The sequence below is a fragment of the Glycine max genome, chromosome 10 (genome assembly GCF_000004515.6).
Source record: "Glycine max cultivar Williams 82 chromosome 10, Glycine_max_v4.0, whole genome shotgun sequence".
In the NCBI taxonomy this organism is placed as follows: Eukaryota; Viridiplantae; Streptophyta; class Magnoliopsida; order Fabales; family Fabaceae; genus Glycine; species Glycine max.
The window spans coordinates 39,561,325-39,586,247 of NC_038246.2; the positions used below are offsets into that span (position 1 = coordinate 39,561,325).

At 32.3% G+C, this 24,923-nt stretch overlaps 3 protein-coding genes and 1 pseudogene across 10 annotated transcripts; 2 read left to right on the forward strand and 2 right to left on the reverse strand.

Annotated features, from left to right (window-relative positions):
* Positions 1 to 714: 714 nt before the first annotated feature.
* On the reverse strand, positions 715 to 6,133 carry LOC100775420 (cysteine synthase-like). Of its 7 annotated transcripts, none has more exons than XM_006588364.4 (11): positions 5,856 to 6,133; positions 5,494 to 5,554; positions 5,255 to 5,364; positions 4,978 to 5,035; positions 4,007 to 4,270; positions 3,784 to 3,921; positions 3,636 to 3,687; positions 2,675 to 2,754; positions 1,326 to 1,385; positions 1,096 to 1,176; positions 715 to 946 (listed from the first exon to the last, which is right to left on the reverse strand). In XM_006588364.4, the coding sequence occupies exons 2-11, from the start codon at positions 5,533 to 5,535 to the stop codon at positions 857 to 859; spliced, it is 975 nt and encodes a 324-aa protein (XP_006588427.1). In that variant the 5' UTR covers positions 5,536 to 5,554; positions 5,856 to 6,133; the 3' UTR covers positions 715 to 856.
* Positions 6,134 to 8,631: 2,498 nt separating this feature from the next.
* On the forward strand, positions 8,632 to 17,530 carry LOC100786106 (5'-3' exoribonuclease 4-like; annotated as a pseudogene).
* LOC100786620 (probable transcription factor At3g04930) lies at positions 12,270 to 15,208 on the reverse strand. 2 transcript variants are annotated; one of them, XM_006589114.4, is made up of 2 exons: positions 12,774 to 15,208; positions 12,270 to 12,470 (listed from the first exon to the last, which is right to left on the reverse strand). In XM_006589114.4, exon 1 carries the CDS (start codon positions 13,914 to 13,916, stop codon positions 12,798 to 12,800), a length of 1,119 nt encoding a protein of 372 aa, XP_006589177.1. In that variant the 5' UTR covers positions 13,917 to 15,208; the 3' UTR covers positions 12,270 to 12,470; positions 12,774 to 12,797. The 2 variants fall into 2 exon arrangements, with proteins under 2 accessions (XP_006589177.1, XP_003535363.1); XM_003535315.5 differs by having other exon boundaries at positions 12,270 to 12,575.
* A 5,332-nt stretch (positions 17,531 to 22,862) lies between the features above and the next one.
* Positions 22,863 to 24,633, forward strand: LOC102662842 (probable transcription factor At5g28040). Its single transcript, XM_041006215.1, has 2 exons — positions 22,863 to 23,048; positions 23,470 to 24,633. The coding sequence occupies exons 1-2, from the start codon at positions 22,863 to 22,865 to the stop codon at positions 24,631 to 24,633; spliced, it is 1,350 nt and encodes a 449-aa protein (XP_040862149.1).
* Positions 24,634 to 24,923: the final 290 nt, after the last annotated feature.

Sequence of the window (24,923 nt, forward strand, 5' to 3'; positions counted from 1 at the left end):
TATGTTGAGCCAAGGTTCTGTTTTTGACATTGACACGGACTGATCAAGTCAAGAACATTAATTGTGGACTACTACTACTACTCTAACTTCCGTGTAATCAACTATCAAGCTAACTATGACACAATTAACACGAACGAAATGCAAACACACTGTAGGTCTCATTCTCAAGGGTTTGATTCCATCGTAAAACTCATTCTTGAGTTTTGCTCTTCACTTGTTTGAAACCGCATTTTGAGAGAAAGAAACACACGTCCAACCATATGCTACATATTATATAGCTTTTGCATTAACGTGGAATCTTAACACAGTTCCTAACACACTGATAATTGTCATGTTTTGTCTGGCAATTGTTGCCAAACATAATAGTAATCTCCTTTTGCTTAGGTTAAATTTCCAAATGCACAATAACAAACATATATTGCCAGTGCTTATGGATTTCTGACCTTGGCTCCATTTAAAAGAATTTTTGGTTTTAAATTATTTGGACTTGTCTTTTACAAGCATTTCAATTTGAGTAAATAATATATACACTAATAATCTAAAGAATTATTATACCGTCATTCAGTCACCACTATCATGTATATTAAGTTTATTAACTTTTATAATAATTACTTAAAAATTATACTTACCGCAATTTCTGAATAGTTGATAGTATAAAGTTTTTACGTTATGAATGCATAAAAATTAAACTATTTTGATTTGATTCCATTTGGATGAGTGAAAACAACTTTTGCATAAAAATTGAAGCTTGAAGTGTCAATCCAAATGTTATTCAACTTATTTTAGACCACACTACCGACAGTCGTGCTTGCTTAACGAGTACTCAGTGCGTACTAACCTAAGCTATTTATGCACCTTAGTCAAATGTCATTTGTTCAGCTTCTTTCCTAATGGATTCAAACAGTGGTGAAGATAAGTAACGTTCTCCAAAACTGGGGAAAATCACCTGTACAACAACAATTCAGAATTGACATTAACTAATAATCTACAATTCAATGCCAAACAACATCAAGCAATATTTTGAAACTCAGATGAATAGACGATAGTCATCCTATAACTATCATTTAATAAACTTATTGAAAATTACAAACTTACAACAATGAGCTTTCCTGCATTTTCTGGTCTCTTCCCCACCTTTATTGCTGCTGCTGCAGCAGCTCCTGATGAAATTCCCATCTGAAAAATATGTGTTTATATAATCAGCATGAAAAAATAATAATTTACATATTTGCTATTACAAATGTACAGAGTTCATATTTAATCAGAATAACCAGGTGAAATTTCTGTAAAGCTGACAGCAAGAATCACAAATTATGTTACCATACCAGCAAACCTTCTTTCAAGGCAAGCAGTTTAGCAGTTTCTATAGCCTCTTCACTTGAAACCTGCAGTTCATAAAACCTTGTTGATCAAAATAGAATCCCTTATATTAGTAGCTAGAAGAGGAAACATTATGTAATTTCCATACATCTTAGCATGTTTCAAGTATCAAAGATTCAACATTAATATGCTTCACTGTCCTTGAAGATTGGTGGATCACATATAATAGCTAATAAAGTCCAGATATGTTGCTTTTCAATTTGTATAATATATGCCAAGTATATGATGAGGCCCAAGAAAATTGTTAGGAATAAGATGGTTCAACTTAAAAATGATTAGATGAATAATTTGTTGTAGACTTGTAGTCTAATGATTTTATTTGAGTAAATAGAAATGAGAAAATGACATACATATCTACCTCGTCCAAAGGGTTTACAATCCAAAGCAGATCATTCTAAGACCATCAAGCAACATCATCCTAAGAGATAGTTGTCCTAAGATAATCTGACCTCTCAACAGTTTGAAAACTCTTTTGTTCTAAGACTATAAAACATCCTCAAATGGTTGCTCCAAATGAGACATAGCTTCAACTCAACCTCTAAAAGGAAAAAAACAGCCTTGTATACTGCGCTGGACACAAAAAATAGATATGGCAAAGTAAACTTAGTGCTGCAAAAGTCTCGTCTTATACCAAAATGGAAAGCTTAACTACGAGGCTACCTGCTCTGATTTGCTTGCTCATTCAAAAGTAAAAACAATGAAGAGCTGTATTTAGGCTGAGCATGCTAATTTAATAAGTCTATTTTCTTGATTTAAGATGGCTTGTTCTAAAGCTCATTAACGACTTTTGCTCAATAAGTCCAAATTGCTTAAATTTGGATTTTGTCCTGTTCAGTTATCATACTGAGAAACAAAATGATAAACTAATCATCTCCTCTTTTTTTCCTTGCATCTGTTTGCCTACTATGTTTAATTGATTAATCTGAATCCTTTTATGCAACTCTTTCACATCATAAGAAACAGAAATATATTTCCCAAGAAGATAACAACCTGTGTATTACTACTTCTGAAAAAATACTAGTCCTTTAAGGCATATAACAATTGAATCAAATACAATTGGAAATGTTTGAAAAATACATTCAATACACAATTACTAAACGAATATTCAATTCCACTATTCCATATTGTGCATATAACAATCTTCATGTATTATTCTAGTACATTCAGATAAAGCATTAACAAACTATGAGGTCACTCTTCGGCAAAGAGAGAGATCAATCTAAATAAAAGGAAGTAGCCAGTTTTTGGATCAAAATTGAAAACTGAATGCCAATGTTTTAGTGTTGAGAGCTACCTGAATAACTTCATCTAGGAGATTTACATCCAGAACTTTGGGAATGATACCAGCACCAATTCCTTGGATCAGATGCTTACCTTTGACATGTGTGCAAATGAAAAAAAAATAGTCAGCAAACAGCAGCCTCTAGTAGTTGCCTAAGAACTGCTCAAGGTAAAGAATGATTTTTAAGAATTTATGTATGACATCTCAAGGAACACACATTTAACAATTCAATTGAATAACAATATTTAGTACCTAGATTACAATTAATGTTAAATGATAAACAGGAGGATTGAATCCAGCATCCAACTTCCATCATATAGGTCAGTCAACAATTTAACAGGACATATCCAAATGGGAGAGCATGTTACACTAGCTAATGTCTAATAGTGCTGCCTGAGTTTGTAGTTTTTTCCAGGCCATTTTCATGAACATAAATTCTACTGTTTGGCATATTTCAAATAGTTTCCAAAGGATGATCCAATAAACAGTTTTGATGTTAAAAATGCTTGTCTTGATGGTTGACTTCAAGAATTTCTGCATGAATTAACCACCACACTTAAGGCTTCCCATTGCTATTTGTAGTACATCCTAATTATTACTTATCTCTCAAGGAATGCAGAGCCATACTCCAGGTCTAAGCACATAGAAATTGACAGACCTGCACATAGTCTTGGTAGCTACAGGTTCAGTCCAAGTTTTTCATCTGCACGTATGACCAGATAGCAGATTTTTTCACAAAGGGTCTTTTGGAAGCATGGTTTTATTCCCTGTGTTCCAATTTGAACTTGGTTCCAATTCTATTGTTCAGTGCATATAACAAATTTTCTTCTATACATCTTGATAGAGAGATGAAAATAATATAACCATGAGTCTTGGATGTCTTGAATTTTAATCTTCCATGAATATGATGATAGAGCCCAATAGTTATACAGTGAAATAGACCAGAGAGAAATATACAGAATGGTAAAATCACCTGGCTGTCCTCCATTCAAAACTGCACTTTCGGCTGGCTCCACACCATACAGCTTGGGGGGGGGCAGAAGAAATCATAAAGTTAGTATAAGAAACTTGTTCCCAAGTTCTCTCCCAGTAAAGAAAGTATGCATGGTAAACAAATCAACCTTGATATCTGGGTTTTTCTCCCTGAGGAATCTTCCAGCACCTGCTATTGACCCCCCAGTTCCTATCCCTGCAACCAAAGCATCAATTTTCCCTCCTGAGTCTCTCCAAATCTCAGGGCCTGTTGTCTCATAATGAATCTACAGGGATGACAAATTAAACAGCTGTAATTTTTCTTAACACAAGGCAACCAAATTAGGAATGTGTTGTGAATAATGAGAATACATTTGGATTGGCAGGATTTTCAAATTGGTTAAGCATAAAACTATCAGGTGTCTTGGCTAGTAGTTCTTCTGCCTTCTGAATAACTCCATCAATTCCTTTGGCAGGGTCTGTAAGATATACCTCAGCTCCAAATGCTCGCAGTATAATCTTTCTCTCAAGACTCACATAAGACGGCATAGTCACCTGAAGTTTATAGCCCCTCAATGCTGCTATGAATGCCAATCCTATGCCGGTGTTACCACTTGTATACTCAACCAGAACAGTCTTTTCAACCATTTGTCAAAAATATTAAACTTAGTTAGATAGTATCTTCAACAATACAGACAACATAAGTGCCTGAGGAGTGGAAATACCCAATTCTTCAATATTATAAGCAGTAATATTGGAAAAGCTCAATAAAACATATTTCCTGACTATGATGGATAATTTATGTTATGGACTGAAAGAATTTGAAAAAATTGTCCAAAAGTCCAAACATTATTACAGGCCAAAGTTGAAGGACATTTAGAGCTTATTTGATTTCTTTCTCACCTGTTAGTTTTAAAAACTGTTTTCTAAAACAATTCTACACTACTCAGCAGTCAAATTCTCCTCAAAATCTATTAAGTTTTAAAATTATTTTCAAAACAAGTATTTTAAAAATAAAAATAGAAACAGCCTAGAGATATCTTCTTATCTTCTTCAATTTTCATCTTGTTTAACCTCTTTCTCAATTCCACATTCTACTCTGTATCTTGCACCACTCTCCACTAGCTATTTGAGCATCTTATTTAGTTGCATTTTGAAAACTAAAAACGATTTTGAAAATAGAAATCAAACACGCCCTTACTGATGGAATTGGGAAAACAATATTGTCCAAATAAAAGCCATGTTGAGAAGTGCGCATGCCTGTATTATTACTGGCCTGAGGCCACACAGAGAATCTCCACTCCAAAATCCAGATATGTAAATATATCTTTAACACATCTAACCTTTCCAGGAGTAATAAGGCCTTTTTTCTCAGCATCTTCAATCATGCTCAAAGCAATCCTGATTGAGAAAAAAGAAGATTATCATTACAAATCCACAAATGAAAATCTTAAAAACTTACAGTTCTAGATAGCTCTAGTTTATGAAATCAAGATTGCAGGTTAAGGGAGAAGGGAAGAGGGGAATGGTCGAGGGTTCAATCTCCTCTACTAACAAAAACTAACATTCTAACAAACTAATATTTGCCGATAAAAAAAATGAAATCAAAGAATTCCATGCCTATCTTTGACACTACAGCAGGCCTGCATGTACTCCAGTTTAGCAGCAATACGGGCTACACACCCGACAACAATGTTGTTCAGAAATACCATTGGGGTATTCCCTACCAACTGCACATTAATGAAGAGAAGATAATTAATATGTTTTTTTCAACTAAACATAAAGGGAAAAGAAAATACTGCTAATGGTAGAATAGATAAGACTGTTAAGGTAAAAAGAGGATTAAGAAATAGCTCTACTTCAGTGGCATCCTTCTTGATTGCACATTGAGGCTCCTCCATGCTATCTGCTCAAGAACATCTGCAAGCCACACGAAGTGAAGGGTAATAACATGTAGAAAATGCAAATAGACATTTAAGCATATCATATAATTATTCAGCAGCAAAAAAAAATATATATATAATTAGTCACCAACAATGACAAGCTGTGCCTATTGATTCCCTAAACAAGTTCTGAACAACCCAGTTAATTAAAAATCTTTCAAAAACAAGAACCACCAACTAAAGAAAGCACCATAACAGTTGAACAATCATTGAGCACATATGAGCAAAAACCAAAAACTCAAAGCACGGGAATTTGGAGATCGAAATATTGGAATTACCAATTAGAACCTTACTATTATGTCTTCAATGATAGGAAGATAAAACGTGGAAAACAAAGATGTTTCACTGTTTTAGACTCACAAAAAGAACGAAGTCAGTCAACCAATTGTGGACCGAAATTCATAGAATTGCGTAACTATAGTCAAACAATTTATTTTATTTTATTAAGAATATGATGATAATATTAAGATGGTGGTGTTTTTTCGCTAAGATCCAAGAGCCATCACGCGTTTCTACGGATTAAGAGAAAACCTTAGACGTCGCCAGTGGCTACCGTAAAAAACGTGAAGATAATACAACAAATATAAAAATGGTATAATTACTTGGTTTTCAAACTTATTCTTTTTATTTCTTATGCAATTAAAAAATTTACATAGAGAACAAAATAGATAAATTTAAAAATTATAGGAATTAAATTAAATATTAGTTTGTTTTTGTTTTATTATCATTTTACTTTACCAAAAATCCTCAATGTAAAATATAAATAAAAATTATAAAAAATGGTTTATACGCATATATTTTGAACTTAACGACCTGTATATAAAATCACAATCAAAATAAAGTTTTAGATAAATAATTAAACATACAAAATGAATAAGAAAAAATCATTCTAAATGTGTTTTAATACGTGTTCGGTTAGATTTAATATTATTAGAAATATTTTTTAAAATTCAAAATATTTGAAATTAGAAATGGAAAATGAAGTTATAATGAGGTTAGAAAATAATTTCTCGTACTATTACAAAAATATTTTGGAAATCCTTTATTGTGGTTCCAATTGGAGCTATCTTGTCTTGTTCCATGTCTTTTTTCCATCAATAATAATACATAAATACTTTACTCCTTAACACTTAGATAGAGGGTAAGAGACAAAAAAGATGAAAGTGTATGTATTTTTTTTTTACCCATAAAAGTGTACCTATATGTGGTACGATAAGAAATAATAAATAAAACATAATAATAATTATTAATGAGGTGTTTGTAATAAAGAAGTGTCCATATATCATTATTTCTTCCTATTGATGGGGCTTAACCACTTAACCATCAAATACATAATAAGAACAACAAACCAAACAATAATATTCATCAGTTTATATACACAAAGCACTCGATCTAAAACCAAAATATGAAGAGTTCGAATGCAAGGTTGTAATTCTTGTATCTGTTGTATCTCTTGGAGTTCCTACTGAATCTTATCCGATCCAATACCAAATTGGCACAAAGATTATAACTAAATCAAACTTGTGGTGTATAGGTTATCAAGAAGGCTTTGTGACCTCTATTACAAAGGGGATGGGAGTTAGCCTATCATAATTTGTGTAATTTGTGACATGGGAATTTGAGTTTTCTCACTTTTAAATCCATATTTGATCTTTTAATTCCATTTATCAGTGCATCAAGTGATGCATGAACTGTAATTTAGAAATCATTTCAATTTAATCTGGGAGAGATACCTCAAAGGAATAATGTTTGTTGATGTTTAATTATTTCATACACTGAAGACGAAAATTGTGAAAGTAGACCCACAAATAAATATGTAGAGAGAGACTCAACAAATATATTTCATCATTTTCATGCTCTGTGCCCTTGGAAATCAATACAAATTCATGTCACACATACAAATTCCAGTAATTTCAATCAAACTCTTTGCTTTAGCGATTGTTCTTATTAATGTTATGAACAAGGAAAAACAAAGGATACAAATCCCACGAGTGTTCTTCCGTAAAATGTATTGAAAAAACTTACTTTTAGGTCATCTTCATCAATAAAGAGTTTCAGTGCTAAATTAAATATAGATGCTTATTAGTAAACAACTATTGGAGCTAGAAGAGTGTAACCAATTCTGCATTGGTGAATGAAAATTAAAAAAAAATGCCGAGTTAGAGGCAAAAATGGCTTAAATTATAAAAAGTAAAAATAAGTTATATGTCATTTAAGATGTGTAAAAAGTAAATAAGAGATACGTTAGAATGCATATGGCCTTACAGACTGAGTTTTGCGGATTAACTTGTCTCAATAGTGGAGTCTTAAGTGGGATAATATCCTTAATGTGTTATAAAGGGGGTGTGAAAATGGGAGAAAAGTGGGATATTTTGGGAATATAAATAACCAACAAAAGAAGTGAGAGCGTGAAGAGCAAAGGAGGAAGTGTGAATAGCATAGACGATTAAAATCAAGAGATAGCCCAAGATACTAAAAACAACAAAAAAAATTCTATAATCAAGCTTGGTGCTCATGGGAATAGAATTGGCTCAATTACACGTAGCAAGCGGTCTTTGATTTGATTGTTTTTTTTTAATTATTTTCACTGAAAATAAAAAATGGTGATGAAAATATATTTGGTTGGATTTTTGAAAATATTTTCTAAACGAATCAAAAATTATAAACAATAAATTTTGAATGTTTTCAGTTGAAAACAGAACCCTCATTTTAGATAAAATGAAAATACAGTGACAAAAAATATAATTTTAAGTAAATCTAAAAATACATTTTCTTTTAAAAAACACATTTTCAATATTTTTATTTATTGAAAATAGGAAACAAGAAGTAAAACTAAATATGTTTTCATACTTCTCTATTTTTTCAAAATAAAAACAATTTTCAGAAAATAAAAATAAAAAATAAAAGCTAAAAATCAAAATACAAATTAAACACATCCTAAATTTTTTCTTTTAATTTTTTGAAGTAACCGACATGATTTGAGTTTTTTATTTTTATTTATTTGTTAGTAACGTCAATGGAGGGGTTTCGAACCTTATATCTTTCAACATTTGCCTGAAGTGCCTTGTGCGCACTTCCGCTGCTTATTCATTTGATTTGTTGAACTTGAAGGCAATGCAGATGGAGGGTGAGAAGCAGCAGAAGTTTGATGTGGACCTTGGTAACCTCGTGGCTTTCGACTCCTATCACACCTTCCCTTCTCAACCACCTCTTTCTAGGTAACTTCTTCTTCTTCTTATTTTCATTTTTGACACTGTCCTTGCTTACCTTAATTGAACCTAGGGAGGACCTCATCAAGCACTGTTTTCTCAAAGGCACTCACTTGGTTCAAGCTATCGCAGATGCCCTCTTTACCTTACCATTAGCCGAAGACGTAGACGGAGCTGAGCTTTTACTTCTACTATGGGAGTGCCAGCGTTTTACCGGTGGCTCGCCGACCGGTACCCACTCTCCATCGCCGATGCCGTCGAGGTTGACCCCTCCGTCGCCGAAGACGGCGTTCCGTTGCCTATCGACGCGTCTAAACCTAATCCCAACGGCATGGAGTTCGACAACTTGTACTTGGACATGAACGGCATCATTCACCATTGCTTTCACCCTGACGGCAAGGTTAGTACTTCACGTTTCTTATTTTCTCATCATTATTCCGAGCGTGAGTGGAATAACAAGTTCCGAATTTCCGTTTCAACTTCCCGTTTGAAGTTCTGCTACTGATTTTCTTAATTCAATTCGATTAGGTTTTATATAGTGAACTGATGTGATGTGATGTGATGCTTTGTTTCTGAGTTGCTTAGTGGTTTTGGTGAACTTACATTACTGTGATTAATATGTCTTCAAACGCAGCCGGCACCTGCTACCTACGATGATGTGTTCAAATCAATATTTGATTACATTGACCATCTCTATTCGTTGGTTCGTCCAAGGAAGCTGCTCTACCTTGCCATCGGTATGTATGAGTATAAATTTATCATTTATTTTCTCATTTTCTCTGTCATGTAAATGCAACAAATTTACATGATTCGTTTCGAAAGTGTTGGATTTCTGATGTTAAAGTTAAACCTGTCATTGTACTCTTCTCTTCCTCCTTAGTAAATTTTCATTTTCTAGCAAAATGTACTTGACTCACATGACACAGAACAACACAAGAGTGCTCCTCTTGGCTAGTACTCCCCTGAGAAACCTAGAGTACTCCTCTAAGATGGAGTGCTCCTTTGACTCAAATCATTTTATGAATAAAGAAAACTCGATATCATGTGATAATCAAAAGCTTATCCATCTATAGATCCAATAAAGGCAAACATCCTGATAAGCTATTCTTATTCTATGCTAGAATAAGATAATTTGAAATAAGAAAAGGCTCAAGAGCTCTATAATGTAACTGTTTAAATAAGTGTATAAGGTGAAGATCAAGACAGTTTCCACATTAAAACTGAGCCTGGTGAATCAAAACTTACGTATATCCAACTTTCCTCTAGCTACAATCTTTCTGTCTGACTGCAATGTTAAGAGTCTAAATTTTTTATTATGTAATTTTCAAACTGATAGTTCCCAGATTCTGTTTTTACTTTAAACCCACTTTCTCATTTCATCTGTTTCTTTATTACACGTACTTTTGTTACCCCTTCAGTTTTTGCCTCTTGTTTCCTTACTTTGAAATTTGCAGATGGTGTTGCACCAAGAGCCAAAATGAATCAGCAACGTTCTCGGCGCTTCCGAACTGCAAAAGATGTAGCTGAGGCTGTAAGAATGTTAATATGCTCTTGCTTACAAGGGAATCCTTATTTGCAATGAAGGATGAAGTTTGAATTACTGTGCTTATGTGTAATATGATAGGAGGCTGAAGAGGAAAGGCTGAGGAAAAAATTTATGAGTGAGGGAAAAGTTTTGTCTTCTAAAGACAAGCCTGAGACTTCAGACTCAAATGTCATTACCCCTGGAACTCAATTTATGGTAGTGCTGTCAGTGGCTCTCCAGTATTATATACACACTAGATTGAACCACAACTCTAGCTGGCGGAATACAAAGGTGCTATTGCACCTCATCCAATTAATTCTCTATGCCACTTGATACCTTCAAGATTGGATGATTCCTTTCTGTAGAGTAGTTCCATCTATTTTTTTTCTTTATACAAATCTGGTTTTCAGGATACTTTGTCTCTATATATTAATTTATGGGGCTGCATTGGGTGATTAATTATTTGAGGTTATACTGTCTGATTCAAATGCACCTGGTGAAGGAGGAAATAAAATAATGGAATACATCTGGTTACAACGCAACCTTCCTGGTTTCAATCGAAATACTCGTCATTGTTTGTATCGGATGGTGAGTTTTTGTCCTGTTTTGAATTTTCATCTTATCTGATTTAGGTGTTTTTATCCTTTCCTTGATTTTTGCATGATATGTTCCTTAAACCAGGATGCTGATTTGATTATGCTCTCCTTAGCTACACATGAGGTTCACTTCTCAGTATTGAGGGAGGTTAGTTTCCAATGTATGAAATTTTTTATGATATTGTTATCTCATTGATCTCTATGGATTGTCTCAAATGATTACTTAATGCATGGACAGGTAATTACTATAACAGGATAAGTGTTTTTTGTGTGGCCAAGTTGGCCATTTTGCAGCTGATTGTCAAGCTGAGGATTTCGATACTCCTGATGATAGCTCAATTCACAAGAAGAAATATGAGGTTGGAGAATTAGATTCCAGTATTTTGATTTAAATCTTTATTTTTCTATTCTGTTTATTTTCTATTTTAAACTAATTCATGGTATTCACAGTTTCTTAACATCTGGGTGCTGCGTGAATATTTGCAATTTGAATTGGAGATACCCAACCCTCCTTTTGAGATTGACATTGAACGAATAGTGGACGATTTTGTATTTCTATGCTTCTTTGTCGGCAATGATTTTCTTCCGCATATGCCAACATTAGAGATCAGGGAGGTAAGCATCCAGAAGGCACTGTGTTATTCTGAGGAATAATTTGAAGGGCTTTTCAATATTCAAAGGATTAAATTGATAGTTTATTTAGTACATGCATGAAATTCTTAGATTTACTATTTTAATTTTTTTTATTAATAATTAGAATTTTACATTTATATTTTAAAATTTTAGTTCTTATTTTAAAGAAGTTAAACCCCACTTATTACAACGCCTTTAGTTTTAAAAATCCGATTCTAAAAATAAAAAGGATTTTGCGTTTGACTCATGAGATATACTTCTACGTGTTTCACACTAAATTAGATAAATTGATGGATAATGTAGTTTATTGCGAAATTATGCTGAGCTTTCATGAAAGTATGAAGTTCACTGTTCAAGCCCATCATTTCAAGAAGAACAAAATTTATAAACAGCAGTTTTTTATTACCTTTTTTTAACACTTCGAAGTGTTTCCCTTGCATTCTTTTTTGCCATGTGATCGGCAATTTGGCACTGCCATTATTATATTTAGGAATTTCGAATTTTGAAGTTGAAAAAGTATGATCGCACGTACGCAGAAATGAAAAGTGATATCGGATAAACTAATAATTGAATTAATCCGAATAAACAATGTCTTTCAAGTTTCAACCCATGCCCCAGCCTCTTTCCGAGTATCAGAGGATCCAAATCATTGGAAGGCAGAAATAAAGTGCACATTTCAACTTTACCTGAATCAAATAGTAGTAATAACTACCGAATGGCATTATAACAGACAACAGAAATTGCTCTTCATTCCAATCTCAAATCTTCAACTTTCAGTACTTCCATACAGCAAAATCCACAAATGATCACACTGATGAGATACCAGGAGAGATACGAGAATGACCATCCAAAAGAAGTTTCAGGATCTGGAATATGCCATTGCATACCACTATCCTAAACACAGCTCAGAAAGTACAAAACCCAAAAGCCCTGCGGGATACATGTAATTTCGTAAGAAAATTCACCCAAAATTGCATACTAAACAACACATCAAAATACAAGGCCGTTCATCTTGCGCCAATTCCTTGACTCTATCTGTACATGTAAATTATTAATTAGCCAAGAAGAAATTTTACAAAAGTCAAATAAACAAAAATAAGAACGTTTTATTGAACAAATACTGTATGCAATAATCAAAAGCTATACTGAAAAAAAGCTAAACTATAAAAAAAAAATTACAAACTGTCTAGCTACCCCTATCAACCATTAGTGGATTATGAGTACTGTAAACACCTGAAAGCTCAGTTTTATTTTGGGTTATACTCCTCCAGCTGATCGCAACTCCTCGAGAGCAACCTTGATCTCATCCTGCACCAATTCCAAACGCTTGGAATACACTTCCAGCTCCAAAATCTGTTGCTTCCTCCACTTCTCATCCATCGTTGTTTCCCCAATCCTCAAATTCAATAAAGTCATTGGCATTGTCATTTGAGTTTGCAAGGAATTCAATGCAAGCCCTCCTCCAACTCCAAGCCCTCCTCCAACTCCAAACCCTCTTCCCAATTCCATGCCACCGGTACCACACACCAACTCCTTCAACACCGGCGACACGCAACTCTTAACCGTCTCTTCAATCAAACCCTGTAAGTTATGCCTACCATTACAATTCTCATTATTATTATTATTACTATTGCTATTATTATTATTATTGCCAATACAATTATTATCTCTATTCAATGTTGAACCGTCGTTCAACTCGCGCTTCTGAGGCCGCGACCGCTTCCGCGAGATAGGTGTCTTCGCGGAATTGCCGAAATTAGGGTTAGGGTTGATTTCGTCGTCGTCTTCGACGGGACCGCTTATTGGAGCGGTGTTGCTCCATATCCTGCGTGAGATTTCGAAGGTGGCTTTGTCGTGAGGGCTCTTGAAGGAGACATCCTTGCCGGAGCTGATTTTGGTGACGACGTTGCGGTACTTCTTCTTCAGCCTTCGGAGCTTCTCGACGAGCTGGTTCTTGTTGAAGCCGAGTTGGAGCTTCGACTTGATTTGGTCGTAGAACAAGGCGGTATCGCTGTGGTGAGAGGATCCTCGCTGCGCCGTGTAGTCCAGAAACCCCTGCAAGAGCCCGATCTCGTCCTCGTCCGTCCACAGACGCTGGAACAGTCGCCGCGAATCGTCCAGCGCTTTTTTCTCCTCGATTAGCTCCGGGTGCAGTGGTTTCAGTGAGGAATCGGCGACGGCGGAGATCGGGATCAACGTGGTGTCGAGTGTTTCGGAGGCGGTGGAAGCGGGCGGCGCGACTGCTACGACGGCGAGGACGAAGGGAGGGGGTTCGGTTTCGTCGTCGTAGTCCTCTTCGTCCTCTGGAGTTTCATCGTCGTCGTCGTCGTCGAGATCTTCTTCGGGGAAAACGGCGTCGTTTAGATCGGATTCCATGGGAGTGAGTCGGTTAGGCAAAGGGTCTAATGGGTGCTTTGCTTTCACGGGTTTGTTGGTGTAACTTTTCACTCACTCGGTTGCAATAAGAATGAGAATGAGAATCTGGGAGGTCGTTTATTAGTTAGTGGACCAACCCAGTTGCCCCACATGATTTTCTTTATTGCTTAATTTAATAAGTTTTTGTCAACTTTTTATCAAATTATTATTATTGACTCAAATGTTGATTTAATATTTTTATGAATCTAATTACTATAATATATTCATATGACAAAGATTTTAAATTAACATTTACCTAATGATTGTTATATATATTGTTATTTTTTATATTATTAATTACTTTAAAAATCATGTAACTGATTTATAGTATAATTTTTTACAGTCATAATGTACCAAAATTAAATTACACTTTAATTTGATTTGTCTTCTAAATATTTTTATTATTTTTTATCCTTGTTAAAAAAATTAAATAATTTTTATCATCACTTAACAATCAAGTTTCGTGTATGTTGTCACAAAATAATTGTTTGGAATGATGTCATTATATAATAAAATCAATTAAAAATATATTTATAAGACTAGAAACATGATTAAGTTTTTAAATTATTTGATTGAATCTCTCACAAAATATTGTAACCGATTAAATATATAGTAAAATTGATGTTAAAATTTAAAAATAAATATAAAGCTAAGATTATGGAAAAAAGAACTTATAATTTATCAACAATAATATATTTTTATATAATAAATTAAAATAGAGAAAAAATATTATACATTGATAATGTAAAAAAAATTACACAGAAATCTCATCACAATTTAACATATATGGTAAATTTGTTAACTTTTAAAATAATTATTTTAATTATTTTTCATTCTTAGTAAAGCTAAGAAAAAAAATTATTTTTTAATTTCTGTTTTACTTCTTTCTTCCCCGTAAAGATATTAAATGGAATAAACTATTTTTTCATTGAAATTTAAAAAATGAACATTTAAATATCCTTCAAAAACAAATAAATAGTTCCAAAACATATAAAATGTAGTTCACCTTGTTATACAACAAACTATTATTGCAAAAATGAGTGAATACAACTATCATTAAGAATTTCATCTTTAGACAAAAAGTGGAATACCACAAGGGTATCCTTTGTAATTGATACATGTTTTGTTAAACTGTCCATAAGAACCATATTCTCTTTAATCTCATAATTAGATGTTCTCAATTATTCACAAAAAAAGGCATTCTCAATTCCAATATTCTTTTTTCTTTGCATATGCATTTCATATATTATCATCACAATTATTCAAAAAAAAAAAATATCTCTCAAATATCTCAAACTATCATTTTTTTTATTTGTATGATATTTTTTAGAGAAAAGGAATTGTATACTTGTAAATATAATCATCCAATTATAACCTATTATAACCTATTATGATAAATTTATTGACTTTTAAAATAATTATTTTAAAAATGTTTTACATCGATGTTTTAACCTAAAATGTTTTAATCTTAGATACACATTAACTTTTTGGACCCATCTAAAAATTGGTCTTCCTTATACTCTCTTATAGACACTACTATTGGGTTGACATTCATAAAATGATAAGAGCTTACTTGAGTCCAAATTGAAGAATCTTACACCATAGAAGTTTACACAAGCAAATTAAAGTCAGTTTTTATTGTAATGTATTTTAAGCTTGTTAGAAAATATAGTTAGATGAACAACAAATTTTCTCTGATTTTGCTGTTAATGTCATCGAATAAGTATATGATTGTGATTGTCCTAGCTAAAAGTTTGTTAGGAATGCTTTGAAATTTCAACTAGTAATGAACGTTAGTTTGGGAGTTATTTGAAATCCTTGGCAATCCAATTTATTTATTTTCCAATTACTACTTGTGCATGCCATTCTTTAGAGAACTACCACACCAATATAACAGCATAGATTCCATTTGAGAACTCCTTATTTGAAAGCAGCAGTGGGTTCTAGCTAGGATATTCCACAAAACCCATCAATCCATTAACTTTTATTATTAAAGCTCATTTTATAGCAGACAAACATCACACTGACTTGGTCCATAAGCTTCCCTTCTGTCCAGCAAACCACCATTACCTTAATATATCCTCAATAAGTCTTCAATTTAACCAAGTTCCACAACTCTTATCCATCCAAGATCATAACCCTAGCCCTTGACATCAATGTTTCCTTACTATCCTATTCCAATAAACCATGTAATGGAATTAGGGGATTCGTTTAAAGATTCATATAAGCAAAATACCAGTAAATGCATATGTTTGAGTTTATAAGCATCTTGTTGAAAAGTTGAACAAGCATAAGACATCATAATATATATCAAACAAGTACCATCATAAATACATGCACACACAAAGAAGAAATCACATAATTGACCTCTTTCAGTGAGTTAATAAAGCTCCACTTTACACTATCTTCAGCTTCAAAGGGAAGTAATATATTACTTGGATATCCTCTAAAGTGTACCTACAAATAAGAGGCTACAGAGATTGAATATTGTTGCACGTGGAAATATGATTTTTGTAAGGGCCAGTAAAAATTTTGTAGTAAATCAGTCCTAATTTCTACAACAACTCTTAATTTTTAATGTTATTTGATTCCCCAAGTCCAGGAACTTTCTTAGTTTCTTGAATAACAACACCACCAAGCAAGTAGAGATGTAGTGGGAAGAAATCCAAAAGGTAGCCTCCATAGAACATAGAGCTACATTCATATGATATTCAAAGAATTTAATTTCTATTCACAATCTGTATAACATTTCACACCAATATAACTAATGGAACTTTTGGTCTGCTTCTTGGCTAACGTTCACTGGGAAGTGAAACCACACAGCTAACAGAGTAGGTAAGGGAAATGAAACCAATTGTCACAACGAGAAACTAAAAAGTGAAAGCTTGCAATACAAATATACAATGGCCCACAATATTCATTAAAATCCGTTAGTCTAAGTCTCTTTTCCAAGTTTCCATAACAGCATATCCTCATAAATTAAAGAACATAAAGCATAGACAGAAGATGAAAGAAAAACATTCCAAGTGAGAGCTTCGTGTTTCTTCTCCACAAGCTGAGATAGAAAACAGAGAGAGTAGATTGATTTACCTATGAAACTTCCATTTTTGTTCTCCTTGCAGGCGAAGCTTACCGTTTCTTCTCCTTGCAGGCAGACCCCCTTCTTTCACCTGCGCAAAACACACAAAGAGTTAGCCAATGGGTAAAAAAGAAAAACAAAACTGGAGTCAAGAAAAATATTACGAACCACTACCAAATACAAACGTCAGTCACAGGACGGCACGACGGTAGCGACGATGTGGGTCACAGGACGGCTCGACGGCAACGAGCGTGCGATGGCGGCGAGTGTGATCGACTGTGTGACGGCGGAATCACTACCAGATACAAACGTGAGTGACAGAAGGCTAGGGTTGGATTCCTTTTGTTTGGGTAAAATTTTAGATTCCGACGAATGTATATTTTGTCAGAAAAATTCGTCAGAAATTTCGCCAGACAAAAATCTGTGAGTAAAAATCCGTCAGAAATTTATCTGTCGGTCATTTAAATATTTTTAATGGAATACATTCGGTGAAAAATATTCTATTAGGAATAACTATTTTTTTTTTTGTCCTGATCTTCAGCGCATAATTAGCCATACAAACAATTCAGAGTTTCAACAAGGTTACGAGTCGTTGAATTGGTTATTGTCTCTTTACAAAACAAACTTTAAACTTTAAAATAGAATTTAAATATTATTGTAACCGTATATTTCTTTCATTCTACCGTATGCTATCTTTATTTGCATAGAAAATATTCTTATCAAATGATATTTCTGTTACAATTTGAATCACACTTTTCCGTAACTCATAAAATAGGTTTAATGGTAAAATTTGTTATTCTATTTTATCCGTTATACTAAATGGTCCTTAAAGTAAATTTTTTTTTTACCATTATACTTAATTTTCATTTGAATATTTGATGAAAAATATAATATTAATATAAGTTTTATGTAAAAATAATTTAAAATTCAAATTTTATTCTTTTTTAATTTATTATATTTTTATAATCTTATATATTATCTTTTAAAATATAATATAAGATTAAATTCTATTTTCATATAAATTAAAATATATATACTTATATAAGTTTTATTTTTATTTTATATATTATATTTTTATAATTTTATGTATTTTTATCATATTATTCATAACTTATTTTATAAAGTAAATTTATAATATAAATGTTATCTTTAATGTATATTTTTTAACATAAATTATAATTTTATAAAATGATAGTATTTTATTATCTTTTTAATATTTATATATGTGACTTAATGACAGTATTTTTTTTCTATATCAAGATATTCTTGTTATTTATTATAATAGTATTTTTTAAATTTATATTAACTTTATTTAATCAAGGAATGAAATTTTTTTAAAGAATTAAATTATACAATAAAGATACATAATTAAGTAACATGACAATATTTTCTATTTTCTAAAATATTTATGTATATAATTTATTGACATTATTTTTTATCTATATTATAATAAATAACATAAATATCTTAATATAGATAAAAAAAACTAAATCACAAGTATTATTTTAAAAGATAAATATAATATATAAAATAAAAAATAAAATACATAAATATACATATTTTATTTTATATGAAAATATAATTTAATCTTATATATTATATTTTAAAAGATAATATATAAGATTATAAAAATATAATAAATTATAGAAGAATAAAATTTGAATTTTGAATTATTTTCTATGAAATTATATTAATATTATATTTTGCACCAAATATTTAACACTTAAATGTGATGATAAAAGAGTGTGTTTTTTTTATTTGAAAGATCATTCCTTAAGAATATTTTTAAGGATTTGATGAGTGAGAGTTGAGATTCTTATTTTCTTTAATCTTTATCTTTATTTATATATTTCATCTTTTAAATATATATCTCTTTTATCTATATCTGTAAATTAAATTTAAGTTATTTACTATAAATTAAAAATATAAATTATATTTATTTAAATACTATTTATTATAAATTTTAGTTATTATATAAAATAAATATTTATCCTAATTTGAACACTAATATACTACTAGTTTTTTTGTTAAGAGCTAATATACTACTAGTTTACTTGTTCACTTGTTGCAGGATTTGGGTTATATAATAAATGGTTTCTTTCACTTTCATGTGATGTCAAGTCAACATGGCTATTTTTTTTAGCACAACCAATGGAACTTGAAACCTAGGGAATTCCCTGATTTTAAATTTGTTGCGTTGCGTGTATATCTCTATCTAAATCCAGCAGGGTCGTTGAAAGTTGAAACTTCAAACCTTGAAACTTTGCAGAAACTCCCTGCTTTTAGGTTTGTTTCATTTCATGAGCCATTGACGTGTTCCGTTCACGCAATCAAATACTAAATATTTTTGTTTAATGATAAACGCATATTCCAAAATGATGAGGTATACGGTATACCTTTCTCTTTGAACAAATTACACCCATTTTTCTTATATGTTTCAGACTTATTATACTCGATCTCTCTTCTTGTTTTACTCCTTAAGAAAACACAATTAATTATTGCAGACACGGTCATGTGCCTTGCACACGTGTGTATTTAATGAAATACACGTACCAAATTACCCTTATCTTTTCTTCTCCATGGTCAACCATTGATCCCTCAATAATGGGCATTGGGCATTTCCAGAAGACCAGAACCAACAAAATTTCCAGCTCCATGTGCCTTGTACAGTAACATTATCCTTTTTCATTTTCGGAACCAACAAAAACTTCAGGTCCGTTTTGAGCAATGGGCAGCCACTAATGGACGAGATATATAGGATAGAATGAAAACAAATAAATAAACAAGAAAAAACGATAAATACATGATGAGTTTATTTAAACTTTAAAAAAAATAACTTAAATTAAATATTTTTTATATCAGCATTTTTATTTCGTAAAAGCGAATAGGATTTGTTTCTTAAATAAGATTGCAGAAATCTGTTTTTTTCTAAGCAGAAGTAATTTAGAGAAATATACTAAAAAGTAAAAAAAAATACTTATTTTTATTTTAATAAAATAAATTTAAACAAAGTAACCCATAATTAGAAAAAAGACAAATATAAGAGAATAAAAAATATAGAAAAATAAGTCTATGTGTATGTCTTGTATGTCATAAAGTGTCATACAACTTAATGTATCGTTTGATAGAACGGAAAGAAAAAAAAAATGAAATTGAGAAGAAAGATATAAAATTTGAAGTTAAAATAATGTACAGGAGTCTGGAACTATGCCAAAATTTGAAACTTTCCACACATTTCCATTTCTTTCCTCAACAATCCAACAAGGCCTAAGAGTTGACGTTTAAGGTAATTTATAAAATTCTCCTCTTTTGATTCACCAAGCCCCCTTTTAAGACAATATTGTAATGAAATTATTAAATATCAAAACGGATAATATCTCATAGGTATATGTAATAACTTTATTGATCCTAATATATTTGAGGTGAAAACAGAAATCATACAAGGAGAATTAATCACTTTTTCTCCTTAGCCTTGATTATGAAACTTATTTTAACACGTCAAAAATTCTTACATGTCTTAGGAATCTTGAATCAAGATTAATAGTAGTTTATAAACACACTTCATCCCTAACCAAGAATACAACAGCAGGACAAAGCCACCAAGTATGACTTTATCGATAATTAATTTATGTCAAATACTTAATCGATTGTATTTAGTGAATCTCTCGTTTCAATCCAATCATAGAAACATAGTCTTTATAATTAGTTAAAATTTATTGAAAAATATAAAATCATAAAAGAGACATGTTAAACAAAAAAAATATAATTTAAAAAAAACAAAAGTTTCAGTCAATAATAAAAAAGAGAAAATTTTAATAAGAAATGTATACAATTATTCAATCACAACTTGTTACATATGATAAATTTGTCAATTTTTAAAATAATTATCTTAAACTAATTCAAACGATAATTTATAATTGGATGATAGTATAAAACAGTTTTACATTGTCAAAGCATACTCTCATATATGCAAAAATATGTTGTAAAAGGGATTTTTCTTAAACAATATTTTTTCTTTTCCAATCCAATGGTTAAAAACTACATGTTAAGATTTTTCCATCTAACATTTTCATTTGAAAGATAGGACCCAGAGTTTTTTTTTTTAGTAGAAAAAATCATTTTGGATGACTTTTTGTGGATCACGTGATGTCATATAAGATATACGAATTTTTATCATATTTTACTTTAATGGTAAAATCGAATTTGAATTCTTAGATTTTATTTCCTTAAAAAAAAAAAAACCTCTATTTTCTCTCAAATGGCATTACAAAAGAATATTTTAAAAAATTGGAATTCTTAAGAATTCTTTTCTTAAAATTCAACCTCCGGTATGGAGAACTCTTGAAAAAAAAAATAATAATAGATCTAGATCTTATAAATAGAAATTATTGAGCTCAAGAATTTCACTTAAAGCTCTTGGGAGACTAATATGATGGGATTTGTTAATTGTTAGAGTTTGAGTTAACAATTCACCAAAGATAACAAATTTCTCATATCATTTTCAAGGACTTGCTTTTCATCTTTGCTGCTAAATTTCAGGAATATGAAATTTATTGTTGTTGGTTTTGAAATTTATAAAAAAATATATATAATTGCACATGTTTTATACTTTATTGAATGAATTTTGCTTACAGTTTTATATTTTTAAATAAATTTTAACTAATAATAATATATTAAAATACTTTATATCTCAATAAAAACAGTTTTTTGAAACAACTGGTTAGTTGTAACCTCGGATCTAAATTTATGAGAGTGTTTGGGAATATCCAGCAGAATGTACTACCAAATCCCAATTCATTTACGATAAATAAAATAGTGATTCCACACCATGATGTTTTGTCTCACCATCTATCACATAATTAGGGCTACAACATCAAAATAAAAAGAATTATATTACATATAAGAACTTTATAAAATACATTATACAATTCTATTTTTTTCATTATCTCTTGCTTCACATCAATTATATATTATTGATAACATGATTTTTCTACATGTAACTTTATATTCACGGATAAACATGCACCCCATTTGAAGGTATATATAGGAAGAAAAAGAGAGAGATGAAAAAAAAAGATAGAAAATAATAATAAATATGATAAATGGCGGAAAGTTTATAGAAATACAATTGAGTAACACATGTTTTTTTTTTTAGGCATCATGCATATTAGTTAATTAACAACTAACATATATGGGAGGGGGGGGGGGGGGGGAAATGATAAATCCTCCGAGACAAAGAGACCAAATAACTGCCGAACCATTCAAAAGCTTACACCTGTCAACTATTCACTTAATTTTTTTTTTAAAAAATTCCTTCCAAATTGATTCCTTGTTTCACATCTCTCTTTTTTTTAAGATCCATGTCATCTCTTTCTAAATTTTCAGTCCAAAACCCTTATTCATGGATGAATCTCTTGGGATTATTCAGAGCAAAGGAATAAAGAATCTCACCCACAAAAAGTTTATTTTCGTTCACAATCTCAAATAAAAAATGGGTTGTTGTTTAGATAGCCTTTGGGAAGAGCACACTTCCTCGTGTTGTTTACGAGAATCACAAACCTCGTTACCAACCTGAGGCACGAAGGTTCTGGAGTTCGCCATTAAAATGTTTATGCCATCTAAGTGGAAAGCTTGAATGTTATATGTTCTTTGTATAGTTTTGGGTTTACGCCATCTAATTAATGTTCTTTACTTGCCAAGATCCACCAGCTATTGTAACTTTTCTAATAATCCAACGTTGACACTTTAAATGAATAGGTACAAATCACTAAGAATGCCAAATACAAATTCAATGAATAAATAAAACCAAAGTGTGTTAGAGTACACAAATGTCAGTTTCTACATTTGTAGGCTTTGAATTCCCCAGTTTTGAAAGTGCTCATCCTGAAATGTTGGGTCGGTGGGGGAGGGTGGAAAGGTGGGATAGGGTGGTGGGTGATTGTGTTGTTGAAATTCGTGGGACCGAAGGAGGAGAAGCTGTGTACAAGGGAGTTGTGGAGGGAAGTGAAAATCATGTATGATTTGTTTAGTTGTACGTGAGTGATGAGGAAAGAAAACGAGAGAATGAAAGAGAATAAATGAACAAAAGAGAAATAAGTAAGAAATACGGTATCTTGAGTCATCTTTCATTTTTTTTTCTTTTCAGGATATTTATGTGATTCATTCATTGTGCAGGTGCTTTCTCTAACCATAGTGCTCTATGACTATGAGACAATAAAAATAAAATAAATGCTGACAGGTGTCAACCTTATGTAGTTCGATAGAGTAGTCGACTGATTTTGTTCGGTGGATATAGAAGTCTTTGTATATATATATTTTCTTAAAAAGTCTAACTCTCATAATTTTCATCCGAATTTGGATCATATGATATGAATTTATAACGATATATTTTTCCCTTATTATTGTGGAGGTAATAGACATGCATTCTATTGATAGCAAATGCACAACTGCCATAAACGAACAAACGGCTACCTTGACACTCTAATATGCGAAAAAAGGAAATGTGATATCTCCTCAACAATGCTTTCCCGGTTGGTTTCTTGGATCTTGTCGCCCTCCTCTTCTGAAGAAGAAGAAGAAATCCTTGACATCATCAAAGATAATGACATTAACCATGAAAACGACCAAAAGTTCAACGTAGAAGATGACAAGAACGACCATTTTCTTAACTCATGCGATGTGGACGACACCATTCCCATTGCACTTGCCGTTCCCAATGCCTCCCCCGCCGTGACAGTGGCCTTCCCGGCCAATGACGAAAGAAACACCGTCCCAACCACCGCCACTGTGGCCACTATAGTAACACGCTCAAAAGGGCAGCGCAACGCCAAGTATTCCGGAATGGTGAGACAATACCAAAGGCTGTGGACGAAGGAGGATGAGATGGAACTGTTGAAGGGATACCTTGATTACGTCAAGCAGCATAGAAAGGAAACCACCACCCTTCAAAACGTCGTAGTTTCATTGTATGATCACGTAAGGCCCAAACTAAACATCGATTTCAACAGAAACCAGCTTGTTGAGAAACTGCGTAGGTTAAAGAGAAAACACAAGTTGGCTTTGGAAAAAGGCAAGGACAAGGAGGTTCCCTTTAGGAACCCCCAGGAGCAGGCCATTTTTGAAATTTCCCACAAGATTTGGGCCAATGACACAGATAATATAATAGTCCAAGATGCCTTGGATGGTGATGAATCAGGACACACTCCTGAAAGTCATGATCATGTTGGCAACGTCAAGGTGAAGATTGAACAAGTTGACAACAGTGATGAAATAGGCAATAGAGTGCCAAAGCGGTTGCGGCTAGATGATGCAGACGATATGAACAGAACAAATGACCAGAACAATGGTGATAGCATACAAGGCTTCATTGAGGACACCATGAGGTCCTGTTTCTCACCATTGCTGAAGGAAGTGTTGGATGAAGCACAGGAAGAGTCACTTCCTGAGTTGGAGGCAATCCCAATGCCGCTATGCTCCGGGGAAGTGGACCATGAACAATGGAGAAAACGGAGGATTTTGGAGTTGGAGGTGTATGTGAAGCGGTTGGAGTTGTTGCAGAATCAGATCAAGTCTAGATTGGAAGAGTTGCGATCTAGCTGAGGATGGCATAAGTTTTTTATTGCTCCCAAATGTGCAGAATCAGCATGTTCTTTATTCTACACCAACAATTGTAATGAATAGTAGAATAGCTCTAGCAATTCTGTAATGTTTTTGTAGTAGACAAGAAACTTAATTATATATATATATATGTGTGTGTGTACGACAAGATTGGATTCTTGTGCATGATAGGCTAGTCATTTGTATATTCAGTGCATGATAGGCTAGTCATTTGTATATTCAGTGCATTATCAGCCCCCAATTGCCTCGTTCTCTGGTTTGATCTGCCTTTC

Bases quoted from the DNA above. Each gene is read 5' to 3' on its own strand.
- LOC102662842 (XM_041006215.1), top strand. From the start codon at position 22,863: ATGTCAGTTTCTACATTTGTAGGCTTTGAATTCCCCAGTTTTGAAAGT. The intron at 23,049-23,469 runs GTATGATTTGTT...TTCTATTGATAG, and splicing joins TGGAGGGAAGTGAAAATCAT to CAAATGCACAACTGCCATAA.
- LOC100786620 (XM_006589114.4), bottom strand. From the start codon at position 13,916: ATGGAATCCGATCTAAACGACGCCGTTTTCCCCGAAGAAGATCTCGAC.
- LOC100775420 (XM_006588364.4), bottom strand. From the start codon at position 5,535: ATGGAGGAGCCTCAATGTGCAATCAAGAAGGATGCCACTGAA. The intron at 1,386-2,674 runs GTAGCTCTCAAC...TATGAACTGCAG, and splicing joins TCCTAGATGAAGTTATTCAG to GTTTCAAGTGAAGAGGCTAT. The intron at 947-1,095 runs GTAAGTTTGTAA...GTTGTTGTACAG, and splicing joins ATGCAGGAAAGCTCATTGTT to GTGATTTTCCCCAGTTTTGG.